Source organism: Calonectris borealis, chromosome Z, assembly GCF_964195595.1.
Source record: "Calonectris borealis chromosome Z, bCalBor7.hap1.2, whole genome shotgun sequence".
Taxonomy (NCBI): Eukaryota; Metazoa; Chordata; class Aves; order Procellariiformes; family Procellariidae; genus Calonectris; species Calonectris borealis.
In genome coordinates this window covers 42,682,023-42,703,516 of record NC_134352.1, presented here as the reverse complement: position 1 = coordinate 42,703,516, position 21,494 = coordinate 42,682,023, and the positions used below count along the sequence as shown (strand labels likewise).

At 41.4% G+C, this 21,494-nt stretch overlaps 1 protein-coding gene across 1 annotated transcript in view; it reads left to right on the top strand.

The window, feature by feature from the left end:
* Positions 1-21,494, top strand: part of NTRK2 (neurotrophic receptor tyrosine kinase 2) — a 208,541-nt gene that overhangs the window by 135,810 nt on the left and 51,237 nt on the right. The window contains exon 13 of the mRNA XM_075138482.1: positions 20,350-20,480. Within this exon, the coding sequence (XP_074994583.1) occupies positions 20,350-20,480 (131 nt within the window). The remainder of the gene's footprint in view (positions 1-20,349; positions 20,481-21,494) is intronic.

Here is a 21,494-nt window from a genome sequence, read left to right as displayed (position 1 = left end):
ACTTTCAGTCTTGTGCCTAACCCTGAGAGGAGACATCAGGTGCATGTTTTCAGTGAGGTGTGGTTTCAGACGCAGTAAATCACAGTTCTCATCCTGAAGACGTGGTATAGGAGCACGGACTTAAGCCACAAATTCACATGGTCCTTCTTGGAGAACATAGTTCCTTTTTGTCTTAGCTTTAGCTTCTGGAGAGAAAGGCTCTTTTGCTTTGCTTGCAGATGCAGTGAATCCTTCTGAAAGTTAATCTGAATTCAGCTGTTTGCAACAGTCCTTATTTTACTAGATGATGACTATTTCCCAACTCATTGCATTACGCATTCTCATGCAGCATGTTTCCTCGCTCAATTGGTTTCGCATATTTATCACAATCTTGTATTGCACTTTAAGGTTACAATTTTTTGCCTCTTTTAATGGCAGCATTTTAGAGATCCCTGAAATTATACCACACTGAGGAATAAATACAGTGCAAGATAAAGTATGTCTTTCAGAAGTGAGGAAGAAGAGAAAAGTTTCAACTTTTCTTTGCAGTGATAGCTTTCCTCTAGAGGCCCAATCCAGAATTGATTTCCCATTTTAATCAACGTGAGTCTTTCCAGCCTATTGATCTCTGTGTGTTTTGATTTTGACCTCAGAATCTGAAACAGGACTATGGTAAATGGCAACAGGAAACTGTTAAGAGATTTATCTTGGACTGGTAAATTTTCTTGACTGCAAGAGAGGATGGTTTCAGAATAGAACAAAGCACACAGGTGTTCATTGCTCCTGCAGAAGACAGCTGCTCAACTTTGCAGCTTGTGTTTATTGGCAGAATACGTGCACAGAAATATGTAGAGCACTTTCTATGGGAAAAGCACAGAAAAGCATTGGGTGGAGAGAAAGCGCACAGAAAAATCTTTGAATTTTATTTGTTTTAGTCTAGTCTTGGGACGCTCTCTGCCTGAGCGTGCGGTATTTCTTTTTTATCATATATATAAAAGGCTGTGCCCACCCACAGTGAGTTCTTGGCCTCATCAGACCAGTCATCCCATCCAAATGTCTATAAAAGCTTCTAAGAAACATTTTGTTACGCTTTCGCTGACCTTTCTCTATGGATATACTGTATACAAGCATACATGTTAAAATCCACAGTATTTGTTAGCTAAACCATCTGAAGAGCTGTCTTCCTGAAACTTTGATTCTTCCATGACTGCAGCCAAAGGCTGGATGGCTGAAAGACTAGTGTCTGCCCTATGATAAAGAAATACGGCAGCAGCAGACTGCAGAAAAGTTGTGTCAGAATAGTCCCCTGAATTTCTCTCCTCTTGCAGAGGGCTTTTTTAGGTATCCTCCTCAGAAATACAAGACGAATTCAGAGAAGTGCTAAGAACAAAGCTGCTGCAGAAACATCTCTCGATGCCGGGGAATTTTCATTTTTAAGAAAGAAGGGCAATTACTTAAATGGAAATGCCGTCTAAGGAAAGATAGCAATCCTGGCTTTAATTTTTCTTACATCTCCACGCTCTTATAATAAGAAAAGGAAGTATTAGTTTACAAGCTTGGGTATAAACCCTCTGTGGTCACAAGTATTGGGCCCATCATTCCTTGCGCTGCTTTCTGCTGGCAGATCCTTAGAAGCCGTGTCAGTGCAGAGCTGGACTTGGAATTTTGCACGGCATGTTAACTCTCTGGGTAATCAGGCTAAGAATGCCATAGATCAAAGCCCATTTGAACACATTCGAGCCAAAACCAGCAAGCACTGTTTTCTTTGTATCTGAGATTCTGTGATGGAACAAGCTTTATCTAACCTCATCTGTGACAAACCTCATTGTCTCTGACAAGAGGGTATTTGGAATTAGCTTTTAAGTAAACTAATGAGCCATTTAATGCAAGCCAAGCATTTCTGCATCCTGATACGCTTGAATTATTGAGGTTCTTGGTGTGTAGTGTTGTTTAAGTTGTGCAAGCTATAGGATGACTGTAAATAAAATTGTGCTTTTGGGCAGCTAGTACTCAGTCTGATCAATAGAAGGTGATGGTTTGATTCATAGGAGACAAAAGCTTCTTCACTCCTCCTCTTCAACCCAACACAAGGTGGTGGAGCAAAGCATCAGGGAAAAATAGTGTAAAGACTTAAGAAATGCACACTGTACCCATGAATGCAAAAAATGTGAAGTATATGAATATATTCAGTCTCTTATTGCAAGATTATGGAACAAAGGAAAGGCAATGCAGACTCTTTAACATTTTGCTTGTTACCTTTAACAGGCAGATGCTCTGTATGGGCAGAATTCACTGTATATCCTCAGGCTTTGCTACAGGGAATACCTCCCGTGTTGCAAACATGGAGAAAACACTCTTATCTCTAGGTGTTGTCTAAGCTAGTAAGCATATTGTTAAGGGTGACACATGGCATCATAAATATAAACTCTGAGACACAATTACTAATAAAACTCATTAGATGGAACAAAACCGAACCAGCATCACAAATGTGAAGCAGATAAATCATGCTCAGACAATAGGGAAACTGCAGGGAAAATACAAAAGCCCGCGGCTTGCATGTATCCAAGCAATAACCAGAGAGCGCTCCAGTAAGAAGTAGCACCCTATGAAACAGTGATGTGTACAAATCTCCCTCTCCCAGACAAAGAGAAGGAAGGAGAGGGTGGGGGAGGAAAAAGGAAATAAAAGGTAAGAAAGACAAAAGGGTAGGCCTGTTGGTCATTTACTCCAATTAAGCCAATATTTTGCAGCTGTATTGCTCCAAAGGTCAAGCAATTAAAGTCACTACCTACGTTTTGCCCTCCTTGATAGCGTGACTTCAGGATTTGGATTCAGGGAGCAAAAGGATTTGGGCAAATAGTCTTTGCTTTTGATACATTACCTGACTTGTTAAAAGCAGCAGTGTTTGATTAAGGATCTTTTTAATTGCCTTTTAGTAGGCCGATGTGTTCATGGAGCTTTCCCTCTTTTCTGCATTTCATCCTGACAGCCAACTAATTGAATATCTGGGTCGGGTTGGGAAGGGAATTTTATCCACAATTTCTGGAGCCTCAGTGAAGAGAACTGGAGGTCGGCATGGCAGGGCCTTGTATCTGTGGCTTTAACTGTTTGTTGATTTGGTTTTATAGCTTTTAAATGGATGTTTATTGCTTCTCTAGATGTTCAGGAGGGAAGTCGTCTTGAATCTCTGATGGCATTTCATTATGGTCATAACTATAAAATGTCTTGTATCTTTGGGGAGTGTGAAAGGATGAACAGAGTACAAGACAGCTGAAGAACAAAAAGCTCTTCTGTGTCACCGTTTTATTTCTGTACCCGTCTGTGCCTCCCATCTCCAGACCCCAGCTGCTACTTGTGCTGCTGGAGGTATGAGGAGAAAGATTATTAGGGTGCTGGGGTAAGGGAAATGTAACAGCAGTGCTTGTGATTATCAAAGGGATTGGATATTTAAGAGATGATTTGCATTGGTTGGTGAAAAGCAGATGAGCCATTCTGTGGATTTTCTTTGTATTAGGAATATTAATGTAACAGCACCAACCTTACTGAAGATGAGATGGCCCATCATAATCCAAATGGTGGGTTCGAGCACAAAAATACTGCTGTATGCAAAACTTGCACTTCCGAAGGATTTGTACGTTAATGAGTGCAGTAGCATTATGCAGTAGCACAGGAATTAAATTGCAGAATCCTTTGATGATTATAAGTTTATTCAGTCAGGGAGAGATTTTCTGAGCAATTACTTTTAACTCACAGCATTCAGATCAGGACGTAAAGTTTATCAAAAGTCAGTTGTATTCAATTCTTGGGTTTTCGTTCAAACTTCTGTAACTTCATTTGATCTTACTTGCAACTTTGCCATGCTTAAAGTTGAGTTTTAACTTCCATTCTCCACATCCTTTCCACTTGCACATGATTTTTACTGGATAAGTTTCTTGGGAGTCAAATCTCTGGATAAGAATGAGGATAATGATCAGTGGAGCAACGTACTGATGTGCAAGCATCCTGCATAGGCTTCTGTATGAGATGGGCATCCAGTTCTTTATCTGATGATAACCTTGAAAGAATGGTGCCTCTACCATAATGCAAAGTGAGAGAGGAAGGTCCTAGTGCCTTTACCACTTTATACAACCAGAATAATGCTGCCTTTACTGAATTATTCCATCTTCAGTACAACTCCTCCCCCTCCAAAGTTCCAGGGTAATAGCTGAGATTTTAAATGCACAGAAGTAAAGCTGTTCAAAAATAGAATTTTCCTCCCATGGGAGATTTCAACTTTCAAAATTACTTTCTGCTTTAAAATCAGAATGTCAGTTAAAGCAGAGGGCACTTGATTCTCAAGTTTTGTCTCAAGTTTTGTATTGAAATTTGAAATGGAAAAATGTGCATCTTCAATAAAATTTAAATAATTTGGTATTTTAAAATGAAAAGTTTATTTGGACAAATATTTCAAAATTATGGCTAAGATTTTTTTGGGGGGTATTTTGTGGGGAGGAAGAAAAAGCTTTTTTCCACTGTGGAATGTTGAATTTGATTCTTTGTTTTAGAAAGCCAAAAAGGTAACTGAATATCAACATTTTCCTGCTGCCGAATCTTTGAAACTTTATTTTACACCATTAGCATTTTTCAGTCAAATTTTTCAACTGGCTTTATGCTGAAATCAGTGCTGAGGGAATCAAAATTTTGAATGTCCTGACTTGTGTTCAATTAATATTTGGCACATTTTCTTTCATTCCTACACCTGTTACCATTAATTTTCTTGTTGAACTTATCTAGGAAGGGGAGGGACTCTAAAAGACAAAAGTGGTTGTATGTAACTGCAGGTGATATGCAACAAGTCCAAACCTTCTTGGATTAAAGGGTGAAACTCCACTGAAGTCAATGGAGCTTTAAATATTGGCACCAACAGAAAATTTGTCCCATGGAGTGCAATTGCATTGTCACATCTTGAATGCTTTTCATTCTCATGATAGACATTACTAAAGGAGTCCCTTTTCAAGCACTTATGCATTTATTATTTTCAAAACCCATTTCCTCAGAGAGGTCAAAAGCTCTTCTCAACACCATAGGGAGCCCATGGGAATTTCGGCATTCTGAAGTACGGCAGGTATCCAACTGCATTAAAATGTTAACGCCTTTTTTTTTTTTTAACCATGCCTTGGTTTTGTCATGAATCAAAAGTGATGGAATTTAATTATTTTTTGATTGCAAGGAAAAACATTCCAGCAGGAAAAATGTCACATTAAAGTCGGATTACTTCTAACTAATCCATAAAAGAAATTCCCCTAGTGAAAAGGCCCTGTCCCTGATTGCTTTGTATCACTAGTGTGATGCTATAATACCATTTTTATGCCGTGTTTCTGGCAATTTTTGGTATTATCTATGCAGAAAATAGATTGCATATCTCCTCTAAAAGCCAAATGTTTTCTCCTGCTTTGCTGTACAGTAAAGCTGGAGTTTTCCCTCCTTGCCTAAGAGCGCAAGAGTTTTCCTTAAGAGCAGAGGACAATGCAATTATTCATTATTATTTGCATGCGTTACTTCAGAGCCCCAAGGTCCAAACAAGACCTCACTGTGCAAAGTATTCTGGGACTCCGCAGCTGCAAATAACTCTCCTGCCTGAAGAGCTTTTGGGCTATGGCCCTGCTCCTGTAATCTGGAGCTAGTTGGTTGGCCTGTGGGCAGGTTACAGACCTGGGGCTTCACGCACAGGATGAAGAATGGGGGAAGGATGCTTCGTTGTCCTGCCTGCACGAGCAGGGAGTCCCAGGGATTAAATCCCTTGCCCCAGCTCACGCAGGAAATCTGTGGCTGACCCTGAGGTGGAAGCCAGATCTCCTGCGTGGCCCCCTTGGCCCCTGACCCATCCGTCCTTCCTCCCTGGTGTCATGTTGGCCTCCAGCGCAGAAACTTCTACCTGAGGAATTTTCCGTTGAGTTCTGCTGCTGATGAGTTTCTTTCTCACCAATAGGTGGAAACTGACAGCCCGGTTTCTCAGGTGACACAAGGAACGATTCTGCCATCCCAAATGAGGCAGGAAAAACATCACGCAGAACAAGGAATTTTCCATAAGAAACTGTACCATAGCAACTGAAAAAGACGTTGAAGCACATTACACTTTCTCAGCTTGTTGCAACCTGTGCTTTGATGCAACAGGACATCAGAAAAGCGAAGACTTGGGGTTTTTGTTTTTCTTTTCCTCAATTATTTCTTTGGCCAGGAGAGTGATTGCTTTAACTGGTGCTGCTTGATCATAATGAATTTATTGCAAAATTGTGTAACCTTTCCACATCCGTCTCCAAAGTCTGTGCCAGAGCCTGTGTTCTGGCATGCATTGTCATGCTAGAGCTGGGGAGGGTGAGAGAACTGCATCTGCAAACTTCCGTAAGAGATCACAAGCATTTGAAATTTTAGGATAACTAACCAAATGGGATGCAGAAATATTTCCAACAGGCTGGCAGCTGTGCAATATGTGGCATCAAAATAAAGTTGAGTCACTAAGAAGTAGTGATAAATAAGCTAGCAAAAGTTTCTGTCTTTTTTTGTCTAAGCATACCCCAAATATGATTGGCCAGTGTAGCAGAAAAAAACATCACTGTGCAGAAACAAGTGGCTCTAATGTTGGTTTGGATATGGACAAATTCTTGCTCTATTAGGCATAGCATTTAATTAAAATGTTGTATAAAATCTTTAAGGGAAGTCTTTCCAGGGCAGATGTTTAGCTTGTTCCTGAGCAGCTATAACAGACTGTTCAGGATGAAGAAATCTAAATTAACAGGACCTAAAATGCTTAAGTGAGAAAACAGGAGAAAATCTGAATAGCGCTACTAATCAACTGAGTTCTGGAGATTCCCTTTCTTTTGAACTGTCATCTTCCTTTCCTTTTTTTCAGAGTTTATACTGCACCCTGCCCATATTTAATCTCTCCCTTGTGTCCCTTCTCAAGCCCATCCGCAGTTCAGTCTTGCCCTTCTCACTGGAGACAATAAACTCCATGGTGTGGATGATCCTCCTCTCCTATATATCTGCAGATATGAATTATTGAGTGGGAAGCTGCAGCATATAGCACATTTGCTATGTGTGTACTGTCTTTTCATTCAAACTCACAACCTGTCCAATTTCTGAGGTATTTCTCAGGCAAGATGTACCTCTTTTCTGTGAGACTGCTTGTTTTGGGTTCCCCTCGTTGTCAGTGACAAGCCTGTCACCGATTTGGGAAAGTTGTATCAGACTCCTGCAGAGCTGGGCTTGAACTAAAAACGCTGTACTGGAGCAGGAGTCGTCATGGCTGTCTGTAACTAGGGCCTTCAGCAAGGTCCGTATGTGAAAGCACAGTACTTTTTGTGCAGTGGCAGGGATAATGCAGGTTCTCAAACCACTTGCTCCTAGCTACTGTAGCTAGCTTTCAGCTTGGTTAATTATGGACAAAAATGCCTTTTAAGTAGTCTTGAGAAGAGATTTTTCCAAATGATGTTGTTCAGATGCTTAGCTAGAATAGCCCTCATTAGGATGCAATTTACCATTTTCCCCAATTTCTACAGCAACTGGCATTTCTGATGCCTGCTTGGCACAATATGAAGGAAAATGATTCCAGTAGCTCTGGTTCAGAAATCTTTATTTGTTTATGTTTATGAAGGTGTGGAAAGGGAGCTACAGCAAGTAGTTTTGAAGTGCTGGTTGTGGTGTATTAATCCCTGAGGGCCTGTTTATTTTTATGCAGAATAGTACATAAAAGACTGTAAACTAACAACATACAGACTGGAATGAGCGAAGAATTAGGGCACTTAGCTAAGCAACAGACCTCACATTTTCTTTTGCTCATGGCAAGTTTTTTTTTGTTTTGTCTTAAATTAGGGGATGCTGTGGGTTTCTTAATTGCTTTCTTCAGCAGCTTCTCTTTGTGACTGTTAATCCAGAAGGACTCCACTGAGTTTCCCAGTTTACATTTTGTGAGTGAGAGCAGGATTAGTTTCGTGGCACGAATGATAACACTGAAGGCAATGCAAGAGAAACAGAATTGTTGTAAAATCTTTTTTCTGAATGTATTTTTTTCTTTCCAGTTGTTTTTATTTTTGACTGTGTTATAATGCACTTAAACTATAAGGAGGCCAGAATCTGTAAAAATAAAAGATAGTATTCATTGCAGCCAAATGCATATCTGAAGAGTTTCCACTTGAGATTTTGAAATTAAGAAAGTGATGGCAGCAAGGAATTTGAGCCATTGTTTTCAAAATATACCAAATAACAACTTCGATGAATACAAAACTTACACTTTATAGCTTTGTGACACTGTCCAAATAGAAAGTAATTAATATTTTTTAAAAAACCACTATTATGAAATAGCTTGGTAAGCGTTTCTGGCGTTATTTTCTAGGTGGGGGAAACGATAAAGGGATTCACTCAGTAGAAGGCTGGTAAGAGTTGTTTGCCAAAGCGCTGATGATAAACACCTTTTCATCTCTATGTGTGTCTATGTGTCTAGGTTTCAGAAGCAAACAACGTTGCCTCTCTGTAGTTTCTCTGTAAGGAAAAATGCAAATCAGTAATGGTTATTTTTGCAGTTAGAGCCTGTTATATTCTTGGAACATGTGGCTGAATTACCATTCTCCTATTGAAGAAAATGTTACAAGAAGGGAAGAATAACCGTGACAGAAGCAATGGTGAAAGCAACACACTAGCGTGTAAATTAGTTCAGAGTTGTACATGGGAAAACACTGGAAAAACTACCCAATAAATCTTGAAATCGGTTTATAAATAATGATGTTAGCTTCTGACCCTTCCTCTTCTCCCTAAAATTCTGACCAGAAGGGCAGGCTAGATACACAGGGCCCTGGAAATTGCTTGAGGACTATTTTGTGGATGTTGGACTACCAAAAGGCAAAGTAGCCCTCCAGCTCCATAACAGGCTTCAGACCAGTCCCTTCTAAAAGCAGGTCTGTACTTGCCCTCCTGCTGGTGGTCGTCTTGCAGGAGGCAGCAGTTAATCAACACTGCTTGTAAAGTAGTCTGTTAATGTACCCTGGTGACATCTTGTCTGTAGAGCTAACAATAACGCTTTGTGTTACTCAGTGTTTTAGTTAAGTGCAGACAGCGTGCGTATCAACAGACAACACCCGTTTCCTTAGCTGCAAATGCCAGTTCCGAGCAACTTGAGACAAAAATCCAGCTGTTTCACTGGTAACAATAAAAATGATGGTAGTTTTTAATATTTCCTTTACTGATAAGCACGTGGGGTATTCTGCCATTACAGTTCAACAAATGTAGCAACCATTTGTGTTTGTTACTGCTGCTCAAAATGCTTTCCAAGAACATGAGTATGTAGGCAGCTGGTATTTATTGCTGTAGAAGAAAACTTGAACTTCAGAAGGAAGGGGAAAAAAACCCTACATTTTGCCTATCTTTGTTCTTACAGTTGCTGTAAATATCATGGTGTACAGCGTTGGACCAAAACAGTTTTGTTTTTTAAAAGCAACAGTCATATAGATGCTAGGCGAGAAGAGAACTTTTCTGGTCCATGCATTTTTGGTTTCTTGCAGAGACTGCCAGAATTATATCTGCATTCATTTCAGTCTACAACAAGTATTACGGAAGATTCAACTGTAAGTACTTTCCAAATATAAAGAGCGCAGGGGAGAAAGGTGACTATGATTTATGGTGACATCTATTAAGCTTTTACAGAATATCATACATGTGTACTAGCTATCACCATAAAATTAACTGGTACTAATTGGTCAGAGCTGCCAACTCAGTCTGCTTATGAGTGTAACGCTCTTCTTTAGGTCATGTTCATTATACTGACATCATATGTCAGATCCTGAATAAAGTTCATTTAGCCATTTCTGCCGTTCTTCTTCTTGTTTGCCCTGCTATGTGTGTGTGCTGCCATCAGTGAGAGTTCACGTCTCGGCAAAGACTGGGTCTGTGTGCTTTGGGAAATACGTGTCTCGGGTATCAGCCCAGTGGCCACTTCTCCAGCAACGGCGGGGCTGTGGGAGGGCATCCTTTGATTGAATCACGCCTGGTGTTTTCCTCTTGGAAACTGACTGGAACAAAATGTTCAAAGCTCTTTCTTCCTCCCTTTCCTCCTTTTTTTTTCCCTCCCTGTTTCTGTCTTTCACTTCCAAGCCTCAAAAGGCTGTAACTGGGTTCATTATTGTGTGATAAATCAGCAGTAAACTTCTATGCATTTTGCTTCATTTGGGCAGCTCCTGTTCCTTAGTGACAGCTGCTTGGCTTAGCACACTGTAATTATCAACTCAAAACCAAGATGCTTTTAGGTGCTGAAAGCATGTTGGCAGAGACTGAACTTGTCCTCAACCTCGTCATGGGCCACAGCTTTAAAAGATCCCATTTAGTGGTTGGTTGGTTGTGTTGTCGCTGTTGGTACTGGGGCTCTGACAGTTCATTATCACAGTGGACCCTGTGGGAAGCTGTTATTATCCTAAAGGAGTACAGGTCTTTGTTTTTCATTAGCTGCTGACGTATCGTGTAGTTAACTTTTGATTAATGTATCTGTATTCATTCTCTTTCTCTAAAATAAAGTTTTATTGGTATGTGGGAGGGGATTTATATGTGTAAGTGAAAATTTGCGAAGCCCTTAATTAAACAGATGTCTGAAGGGAACTTTGCTGAGAAACAGACCTGTTGGTTTGTTGTCTGTAGTGGAACTGAGGCACTCTCTGCAGCTACTTTAAGCCTATCTCTGTTTGGCTTGCTGGCTGGACAGACGGGGCTACATGCTGACTGAGCGACTGGTGCCGAGCTGTCCGCAGCCACGGGGACATGCAGGTCATGGCATTACCTCTGATCCACTAAAGGACAAGCGGCACTGGGCTGTATGTTGTGCAGACCGGCTGCAAGGGGCGGTACGTAGTTGAGACTTTTGCTCCCTCACCAAACTTGTTTTAGCAAAGGACTCCTCCTCCTTATTTGTCTGAAATGTAGAGAAACGTAATTTCAACTGACAGATATCACAGTCCAGAGCTCAAGTGGGTGGAAGGAGATTTCTCGTATTCTCTGCTAGATCTGTTAGCTAGATGTGTTAGTTTTCATGTTACATGAAAATAACATGCAGATCCAAGAGGGGAGAAGAGAAAATACAGGACGTTTTTTGCAAGATAAATGATCTGGGAACATCCTGCTGTTCCCATTGGGAAGCCACAGCTTTGCTTTTCTCACTGTATCCATGGGGCAGGGTGGGTTTTCCATCAGGACAATTAGAATAGGCATCTATCCCGCTGCTTTTAAAAAAGGCTTTGAAGTGTTCTCAAATCCTGCTGGGCTATAGTTCAGTATAATTTACAGAGGAGTTCCAAGTAGGAGCACCCTTGTTTGCTTAGGCAAAGCTCAATGCAAGGGGCATGACACAGTCTCATTCGCATCCTTCCCTAGGATTTGGGGAGGTTGTCAGACCCTGGAGAATGAAGTCACCCAGGCTGTAGAAACCTCATGACCTTTACACACGGAATAATTTGTGTTGTTATCATACAACAAACATACACTTTACGATCTTAGTCCTTTGGAGGATGCAGGACGGAAGAACAGGTCAGCAGGGGAGGTGATGTGTGGTCTACAATAAGCAGATCTTTTTAAGCTTGAAAAATGAAGCATGTGCTATGTTCATATGGAAACAGAGGAAGAATTTTTTCCAGTGCATGTGCAACAAGACAAAAGAAAAGTCATCTTTTCTTTGCAGTTGTTGAGGATCTGATTCTGAAAAACCCTCAGCACGTTCAGTCTTGCAAACCCTTTGTGACTTCATTTCGATGACCTATGAGTGAGAACTTGTAGGGCTTTTTTTTGAAGCTAGTACAATGTAATAATCTTTTGACTGCTTTGTGGCTGCAGTAGTGGTATCTGGCACAGCCCAGCAGTAAAGACGAATTTTCTAGGTGTACTTTGCATGCATATGCTGCCAGTTACAACTGCCTTTGTTACCCATAAGCACGGGGATTCTGAAACTGTAACAGGGGCCAAGGGGGAAGTGCCCTACGGGGCCATAAGGCTCTGTGTGGCATGCCCTAGCAAAGAGGTGTGCCAGCCTGTCAGTGAAACAAAAGCAGAGCCGCAAATGCCTCACTGTGGAAGGTGACGCAGAAATGCCGAAGGACAGCACGTTTGTAAAACGGAGTAGCCTCTTTTCCAGGTCCGTTCACCTTTTGTGACGGTTTTGCTCACCTCCCCTGTCGCATGGGGCTTTGGGGCAGTGTAATGGTTAGTGCTAACCCCTTCTGCGTCCCCAGAGGACAGAGGGCAAACGGAGGTTCTTTCCTTTTCAGTGTATAGGAAGACTCAAGACTTGTTTTCTCTCCTGCCTGCTGATTTTGTTTCTCAGTGAATAATACAGGGATCAAAGGGCGAGGAAGGTTTCTTCTTTTGGTTGTTTGCAATGCCCGATGTCTTTATGTGTCTTTTGTGGGTCCTCCTTGGAGATAACCAAACCTGTAACTTTTCTCTGTGTTTAAAGGCCACTTATGGCAAAACCCAGGAAAGGGGGTGGTACCCCCAGAATCATAAGAGCAAGTAACCACGTAGTGGCAAAGCCGTAAATGTGTGCAGTTAAGGAAGTAGGCAGAGACTGAACCTTCCTCTAGGGGAGGAGTTTACCTCAGTTGGCCCAGAGCAAGGAAAACTCAGGCATGCATTCGATTCAGTTTTCCTCTTGGAAAGCCACACCGTGTGCTGCTGCCTGATAGAACTGTAAAAGGTGCTCTGAAGCAGGACAAAAATTACTACGAAAAGGGTAAATAATATGCTTAAAAGTGATATATAAAAGACTGGGTTCTGTCATGCTCCTACAATGTTTTCTCTATTGTTACCATTTACTTTTCATATTTCCTTTTGAAAGGCCACCAGTAAAACCCTTCTGTCCCTCCCTTATGTCAAGGTACAAAATTATTTTCTTTTCCTTTTAAAATGAGAAGGGAAAAAGCAAAGCAGAGAAACCTGTATCAAAAAGAGGGCAATCTCCTTGAATTCTACCTTTGTACCCATTTAGGCTAAGCTTGAATACGACTCAGTCTCTGAACAGACTGGCATCCTGGGATGCACTATGCCTGTTTCTGAAAACAGAGATAGAGAAGAGTTAACACTTGGAAGACAGTATGTTTATTAGCCCTTCTCCCCTGCAAGCATCTATTATATGAGAGATGCTCCATGGTACTTCCCCATCCTTTGCTGAGTGCTTCTCTTTCTGCAGCACAGAAGATCCCTAAAGATTAGTATCGTGCTGAGGGAAAGGATTTCCTGGTGTGAGCTAAGAGAAGGGTGGTGGTGGTGAAATCATTGTCTCCAGTTAACATAAACATGGAAGATGGACCATATTTGCAACAATAAAATAATACTAGCAGAGGTTTCATACAGCAACTCACGCACAATAGCCTTTAGGTTTTACAATCATTAATCTTTTGGAAGAAGCGCATCGAGATTGGCACTTACAAATCAAGTGTATACACATCTGCAAAGGCAATGTTTGGTCAAAATTCCAGCACAGTTTTCCGCTTAAAGATTTACCATACTGTGCTGAAAAGCTGTTAGTAGGCCAGAAGCAGCCTAGAAAGAGAAATGCAGAACAATTAATATCTGCTATTTATTCTGAATATAGGGTGCCAAATAGTTTTCAGGTATTCTGATATATCCCAATTGTTTCAGCACGTAACAGATAAAATCCATATTTTATACATATTTATAATTGAAATAAAAAACAGTTTCAGGTTGCTAAGGCTTGAGGGCCTTGTGTGCCTTAGTTTTTGTATGCAAGGGCAAATTCATGCTTGGAAAAACTGTCAACTTCATTATTCTTGTTTTCCTGAAGGGTGAATTTAGCTCATAAGGCTCATGCATTTAAAACAATGATAGCATTGCTATTATAATTTATTATTAAGTAGTTATTATTTGATTATAAGGATCTAATCAAGTATGGCAATATGCCTGTCTGTAGCCAAACTGAGAGGATCTTGGCCAACTAAAACAAATCAATTGTTTGATTGAAAACAAAAAAGTAAGATAAGACGCCTCACCAGAAATCAAATATTAACCCCAAAAGACACCAAACACTTGAGTTTCAGCCAGAGAAGAGCCATGCCAGCTACAGCAAAATGAGTTTACAGTGGGCAAGAGCTGTGGTACCTCGGCCGCTGTGGGCAGGTGGGGGAGGACTGGGTACCCTCCCAGGAGCTGCAGCACTATGTCACAAAGGGAAGCCTAATTCTCAGCCAAGACAATAGAAACTCTGGGGTTTAAAATATAGATCCTGTGAGGATTTAAGTTGTAAATTAAGCAACTGAAAGGTTAAGCTGCAGCAATCACAGATTTATTGGATTTATCATCAGATGTAGCTCTTGACAGCTAGGAAATCCCTGGGAATTATGCCATGCCTGTGAGTGCTCACAGGTTTGCCTTTCATAAATGTCTCCAGTTCTTCCAGAAAGACCACTGCCTATTCAACTTGCCCATTAAATGTCTCCTCAAGGCCCACTTGGGGTTTGACGCCTGTGAAAAATCTGGCAAATTGCTGATGGCCACTCAGTGGGTAGCTGTTTTACAACTGTTGAATTAAACTGTTCTTTTTCAAAGAAACAAAATTCAAAGCGATTCAGAAGCCATACTTGTACAGGTAATGTGACAAGGCCCAAGTGCCTTTCTGACCTAGTTCTTCCGTGGATCCTCCATAGTCACTTTTCTATAGCCTGTACCAGCACCCTTCAGTTAGAGCAGAGTACTTGAGGAGCGGGTTTTCTGTGGGCTTATTTTCCTTCTGTTAAAGAGGTGTGAGTTGGATCTCAGATGTGGACTATATACATGAAAACATGCTGCTTGTTTCTTTGCACCTACGGCAGCTGGGCACTGGTCTTGCATGACTATTTGTTGCTGCTGTATGGTAAAAATTAAACAACAATAGCACTACACAAAAATATATAGAGAATAATAAGTAATGAATGTCGTATGGGATAAATACATCAAATAATCAGAAATATACTCTCAGAACTGAGCTGGCCTATTTCTGCATCCAGGCAATGCTGACAGGTTAAAAGTAAAAAAAAAAAGAAAAAAAAAGTAGTTGTTGTTGGCTTTTATTGCTATGTTAGAGAGTAAATATCTCAATGTGCCAAAATTTCTACTCTGGCAATAGCATGCAGAACTGTAGAGATGCTGGTACTGCAGAATCCAATGGCCGTGGGGCTATACTTGCTGTCTGCTGTTCATAGTGATTTTGTATCCTCCTGCTATTGGATTCTCTCTGAAATTCCACCCCTCCCTTTATGTGAATGACAAATGTTGTACAAATTTGGTATACTATTTGACCAATCACTCAGCCATTTATACCTGTTTTTTCTAGCAAGATCTTAGAAATAGTTGAGTCTTCACAACTACAAGAGAAATGGTGGGAGAAGAAATGAAGAAACTTGCAAAATGTCTGTCTGTGGCACCTCATGTCACATCACAAGCTGAGTTTTTTCTGCAGCTGCTTTTTTCTTATGCAACTGTAAATATGTTTATAATATTACCTTGCCTGGTTACTTTGCATCTTGAAGATCCTCATTCTCTTCTCAGAGTCCTGGCACAACACATTTCATCAAGACTGTTCCACATGTATACCGCTAGCAAAATTTTGAACAGTATCCTAGAAAGCAGACTCAGCAGATGATTTACGTGGGCATGCAACACAACAGGATCTTCTAGTGTTGGTAGTTCAGTGAGCAGTGATGATGGAGCCTGTCTGCTGTGGCTCTTACTGTCCATCAAGCAGTGAGTCCATGTTGCAGCCTCTCCATAAGACAGATCTCTTCTCTGCTCTGGTGTTCACATAAGGCATATGGGAACACATCTGAAACTTACAGCACTTGTGATATTGTAATTGGGTGAGGTGTTCAAGATGAGACACACATGCATACCACATAACTATGTAATTTTCGTGCTCTTTAGGAAACCCATCTTTAAAAGGACTAGTGTGATCTTTGGATGTGCAGAGATATAGGGAGCTGATTTTATGTTTTTATCACAACCTTGTGGAGAGTGGTACAAGAATGTGGCTTCCAGTTGGGAAAAACAACTGGAAACAACTTCTTTTAAAAGGTTGTTGAAAATTTTTTCAGAGAAGAGCCATGAAAATGACTGGCAAACTGTAGAAAAGTTTTCTTGGGAGGAGCTTCCATCTCTTGGCCATACCAAGAAGAGCAAGAAGAGTGTTGATGATGTATATTTAATACCAGACCTTAAAAGGCTGCTCAAGCTAGCAGAGAAAGTGTCCTAAAACCCAAGGGAGGAAGATGCAAGCCAGACAAGCTAAAAATTTAGAGAGAAAGAAAAAGGCATGCATTTTTATCAGCAATGAAAATGAGTACACATTAGGGCAAGTGAATAGTTCAGCCTTTCAAATCAAGACTGGCACAGCCACTTTCTGGAGTCAGTCTCCTGCCAAGCACAAGTCATTTAACTCAATACTATGCTCCATGCTGTGTAGAAGGTCAGCTTAGGTGGTGTAATGTACCACCACATGTGGTGGTAAAATGTTCAGACCTATTTTTTGTGACCAAGGGGAAAACACTTTCACTCTGTCACAGCATTTCACTTTTTAATTACGTGCAGAAACATTTTAATAATTTATACTGCTGAATGTCCTGCTGTCCGTGGCTGGAATCAGTCACGTCCAACTCAGTGAATTCAACGTGGTGAGGTAATCCTGAGTTGCCTGCTTTGCTGGGACCCACTCCAGAACATGGTGTGACCCCCTCTGTTCAGCCTCACCATCAAAGGTACGTTACCTGGGGAGTGCAATCACATGCCTGCAGATAGTGTTTGCAGGATCAGGCTTTGGTGCGTCATTTCCAGTGTGACATGCTGTTTGTTAGTGACTGAAATACCTAGAAGTCCAGCTCTGTTGGTGGGCTGTCTCTGAGACCTCGAGAGGAGAGCCCTTTTCTGCAGTTGTGCTCCCTGTTGCCAGCCAATTCACTGCCATCATCTGTGGGAGCCCTCTGCTTCTACGGGGGGGCACGGCTGTGTGGTTATTATTTAACACCACAGCCTGTTTTCAGCATTTACCCTTTTTTAATTTGCTTGGTCTCACTTCTTATTTTATGTTTCATTTTTCTCTTAAGTGTTTCAATTCAGCTTTTAGCTTAATGTAACATGTTTTTTACAGTAATCAGAAAAGATCCTTAAAACCAGGGATGATGTGCTCTTAAAAGTACAAATGGCAGCTCAAAGGCAATCACCATTTATAGTCAAAAGGAGAGAAATACATAGCCGCCTTTTGAATGTTTGTGTATCTTTGCCTGTGAGATGATGTTATGAGACCACTTCTTTGGTAATTTAGTTATGCCACCTCTTTGGCCAAATTCTTCTTTATTTCTTCAATATAAATCCAGGACAATCTCTTGGACTTCAACAGAGATAATTGGCTTTATCCTGATACTAACTGAAAGCAGATTTTGACCTGAATTTTTCAGTGTATCTCCTGCTGAAATCTCGTCCCACTGAAGACAATGTCATTATGGCTGGGGCCCTAAGTGTGCTAAACGGATTTTTTCCTTAGCTCATATTTCCGTCACATCATATGTATTTGATTTACTTACATTGTTCTTATATTTAATCTCTGCCCATTTAGTCACATTTACTGTCATTTTTATTTGTTTAGTAACTTGGTGCAGCTCAGGAAGGTAAAAGAGGGATGGATAGAGCATGACAAGTTGCAAATATATTCTCCGCAGATCTCTTTTGCGGCTTGCTGTGTTTCAGTTTTAACACAGTTTGGTTTATGGGATAGGTTGTTTATTCAAATGCTTGGTTTATATAAGAACATTTAGCAGCAGCTGTAAGTGTACTACAGAGAAGTATTTGATATGTTTCTTATTTATTTTTACTCTATTGTTTGTGAAGTCCTCCAGGAACTTCACAAAAAACCTTCCTACTCCTAGGGCCAACATTGAGAGCGTTCAAAATGGAGAGGACCCACACGAAATTCAGACTGTGTTTGTCACCAGGTCTTTGGCAGCTGTGGAGGAAACAGAGTGAAAAACTGCCTCTGCTGGAGTTTTGCTGCTGATGCCAGTAGGACAGGATCTCAGCCCTACTCCCTGTCTGTGGGCTTTGTGGACATTTTAAGATGATGACACTGATAACGTGGAGCTGAACTTCTCTCTCTGGGAGAGGAAGAGAGGCATCCTCCTGGTGATACTGGTCAAGCAGAGGGAAAGAGAAGAATTCCCCAAGAGGCAGGGTTAAATGGCAGGTTTGTCGGGGGTAGGGGGGAGCACTCATTTATTAGCAAGTGTTTTTTAAAGCACAGGTCACAAGGTGTGCTCAGGCGGCGTGCCGGGGCAGTGGTCCTCCCCACGTGTCTGCCGTGTGACCGGTATTAGCAGAGGCGAGGGATGCCAGTTAACTTGCATCCGTGGGGAAGAGGTATGTTTCGGTTCAGGCCTGTCTTGCGCTGACCACACATTGTGCTTTACTTGAAAAGCCAGTGCTGAGGAGGGAAATGCAAATAAAAAGCAAATTCCTACTGACTGCAGGGGAGCTGCTTGAGTAGCTGGCCAAACAAAGCGTACCCATATAAATGCATCACCGTGATAAAACTTCATCTTGCGTTAGATCAGAGTTTGACAAGAGTGAAAAACATGGGTACCTTGCAGTCTCATTTTATGTGTGCTCAGCTGTTAATGGGATGTGTGGTCTCTGCCAGGAGACCTGGCATCGGAGGAGGGGGCGGGCATGCCCCCCTGCAATCGCCAGCTGCAGGGACAGGAGCAAGCCCTGGTGGGTCTGGTGTGGCATGGGGAGAAGCTGGCTTGCCTCACTCTGCTCCCAGGGCATGGTGGGCCTGCTTGTGTGCTGGCCTGGGGGTTTCTGGCAGGTGCCAGCTGGGTCTGGTGGAGGTCTGCTCCTCGAGTGCGCTGCCTGCCTGGCAGACTCACGATGGAGGCTCCTGGGGACATCTCTCGCTCTCCTGGCTTGTTCCAGCACTGGGCTCCCCTTGCATGCATGCACATGGATACAACGTGCATTTATGTGCAGTGCACTCAAGTTGTGTCGTCGTAGGTTCAGGGTGCGGGACGCAGGTATTTTTCTCTCATAGACTGTGGGCCCTTTCTCCAAATGCTGGTGACAGCAACGGACACAGGCAGTGCCATTTCTCCCCACTGCTGTTACCAGCAGCACTTCTTTTTCTGTTTTTTAGTAATGGAGGCAAGGTGGTTCCTGCGTAAGTGGTCACCCAGTTTGGAACAGGCATGTGGCCAAGCATGGGGGCAGGAGTTGGTCTGCATCTGAATATATCCTAAATTATTGGCAGGGTTCAGCCCTCGTCCCTGCAGTTAAGCAGCCGAGGTGAGATTCATGCCTTTGCAGAAGCCAGCCTGATGCCTGTGCACCGCTATTTACTTCACTGTGTTTAGGATTTAAGTTGCAAACAGGCTTTGTTCAGGCAGGGTTAAATTTCAGTGTTTGCAGAAGCAGCTAACTGCACTGAGGTTAAATTCATCAGTAGATGCTGACTGTTTTCTACAATTTCAGCAACACAAGCGTCAACCCTGTTGAGTTGACTTTTAAACTGCCCTTACAGCTGCTTTATTTAGCTTGAACGTTGCAAATTGATAATGTATTCTACAAAATTTGGTACAGTCCTTTAAATATTAAATCTTTTAATGGAAGCTTGTGCTGAAAGGAAAATGTAAAATGAGTTGAACAAAAATGCTCAAGGACTTCAATGTCTGAATCAATTGATCCTGGGCAGCAATTCAACTAAGGCTCTGTCCACTATTCTGACTAAAACCTTTGTCCATCTTTTATTTCTTTTACTTCAGAGGAATACTGTAAATCATGTTTGCAAGAATGAAATTTCTATCTTATTGCAACTGTAGTGTAGCACAGAGAGAGAAAGCAGTTGAACAAGCGGTAAGAGAACCAGAGAGTAAGTTGGATTTAGTTGCAAGAGGGCACATTTTGTTTTCTTGGATTAGGTTAATTTAGAACTTTTGGCTTTGGATGAGAGGGTTCAGCTATTGTTAGAGGTACAAAAATAGAAGGGGTGCCAGAAAGGTTTCATTTGTTTTCTGATTCTTTGTCTTCATGTTTTTAAGAAAGCAGCATTGGCTGTTACGTATGCTTTGGAGCAGTCATCTTAATACGATGATAAATGGCTTTTCCCAGGTGACTCTTAGTTCCACGTCTTCTTATCAGCAAATGCGCTACTCTCCAAATAAATATATATTAACTTGGTCTTTTTGGACAAAGCACTAATGAATGACACATGGGCACTTTGATTCCTTCCATGGACAGGCAATCCTGTCTACGTGTGGCTGTAAGCATGGACCCCGTCCCATCCTGGCTTTGCAGCTCACTTCTGACCTCCATTTTGTCTTCTCTTCACAGTTGTGCAGCACATCAAGCGCCACAATATCGTTCTCAAAAGAGAACTGGGAGAAGGAGCCTTTGGGAAAGTCTTTCTGGCAGAATGCTATAACCTCTGTCCTGAGCAGGACAAGATCTTGGTGGCAGTGAAGGTAAAAGAATCTAGGTTTCCATTATTAATTCACGGTTGCAACTAATGCTATTTTGTTTGTAAATGATCATGTCTGCCTATTCTGTAGCCCCGTGTAACTGCTCTGATATATGTGGAATGGTTCACAAGGCTAATGGAGCGTTAAGAGAATGCAATATCTGATCTTACTGTGGATTATAAAATGAAAGCTGAATTTCATGAGGAAAAGGGGGGAAATAGACTGTGTCACAAAGGGGCAAAACCTTTTATGATCTCTCTGAAATTATAATTAGTGAAAAATAATGTCTAGGTCATTAAAAATACATGTGACGTATACGTGTGTCTAAAAAAATAATCTATTACTAGCTAAGTGAATAGGTTATGTGTATAATTGCTAGTCAAAGAACGCCTTTCTTTTTCAGGATTCTTTTAGTTAGCCACTGAAATTATCTGTGGTTAATTGTCATTAATATAGCTGGCAGGAATGCTATAACAAACTTGTGGATAATATTGTCATGTGCTGTTAAACATTGGCTGTATGGAAATCCAGAAGTCATGACATGTCAGAGTTGGAGGATTCATTCTTGGTTATACAGCTTCAGTCAACTCTCCCAAAATACAGTCCAGAGAACGAGGAAACTACATGAAAACAGCCATAACCTTGGAGTTTCAAGTATACAGAATAGTTCTCACATTTCTGGGGGAAAAAAAAAAGGGATTTGTTTGGTTCTCCTGAAGGGCACAGACTACATGGTACATTGGGAATCTACCAAGGAGTAAGAAGATTTCCAGCTTGATCTCAGAGCTTAGACACCAAACCTGCTTCACCATACTAGGCCTTTTCATCCCCCAAAATGGAAGGGCTGAGGTTGGTTGTTGAACTCAGCTATGGATGTACGCTAGAAAACAATATCAGTGAAACTACACTCTCGGAGTTGCAAAGTCTCCCTGGCAACAATCTCTTATCTCCATCTCCACTGTTCTGCCAAAAGCTGAACAAGATGTTCAGCATTTGAAGTATCTCATTAAATGCAGG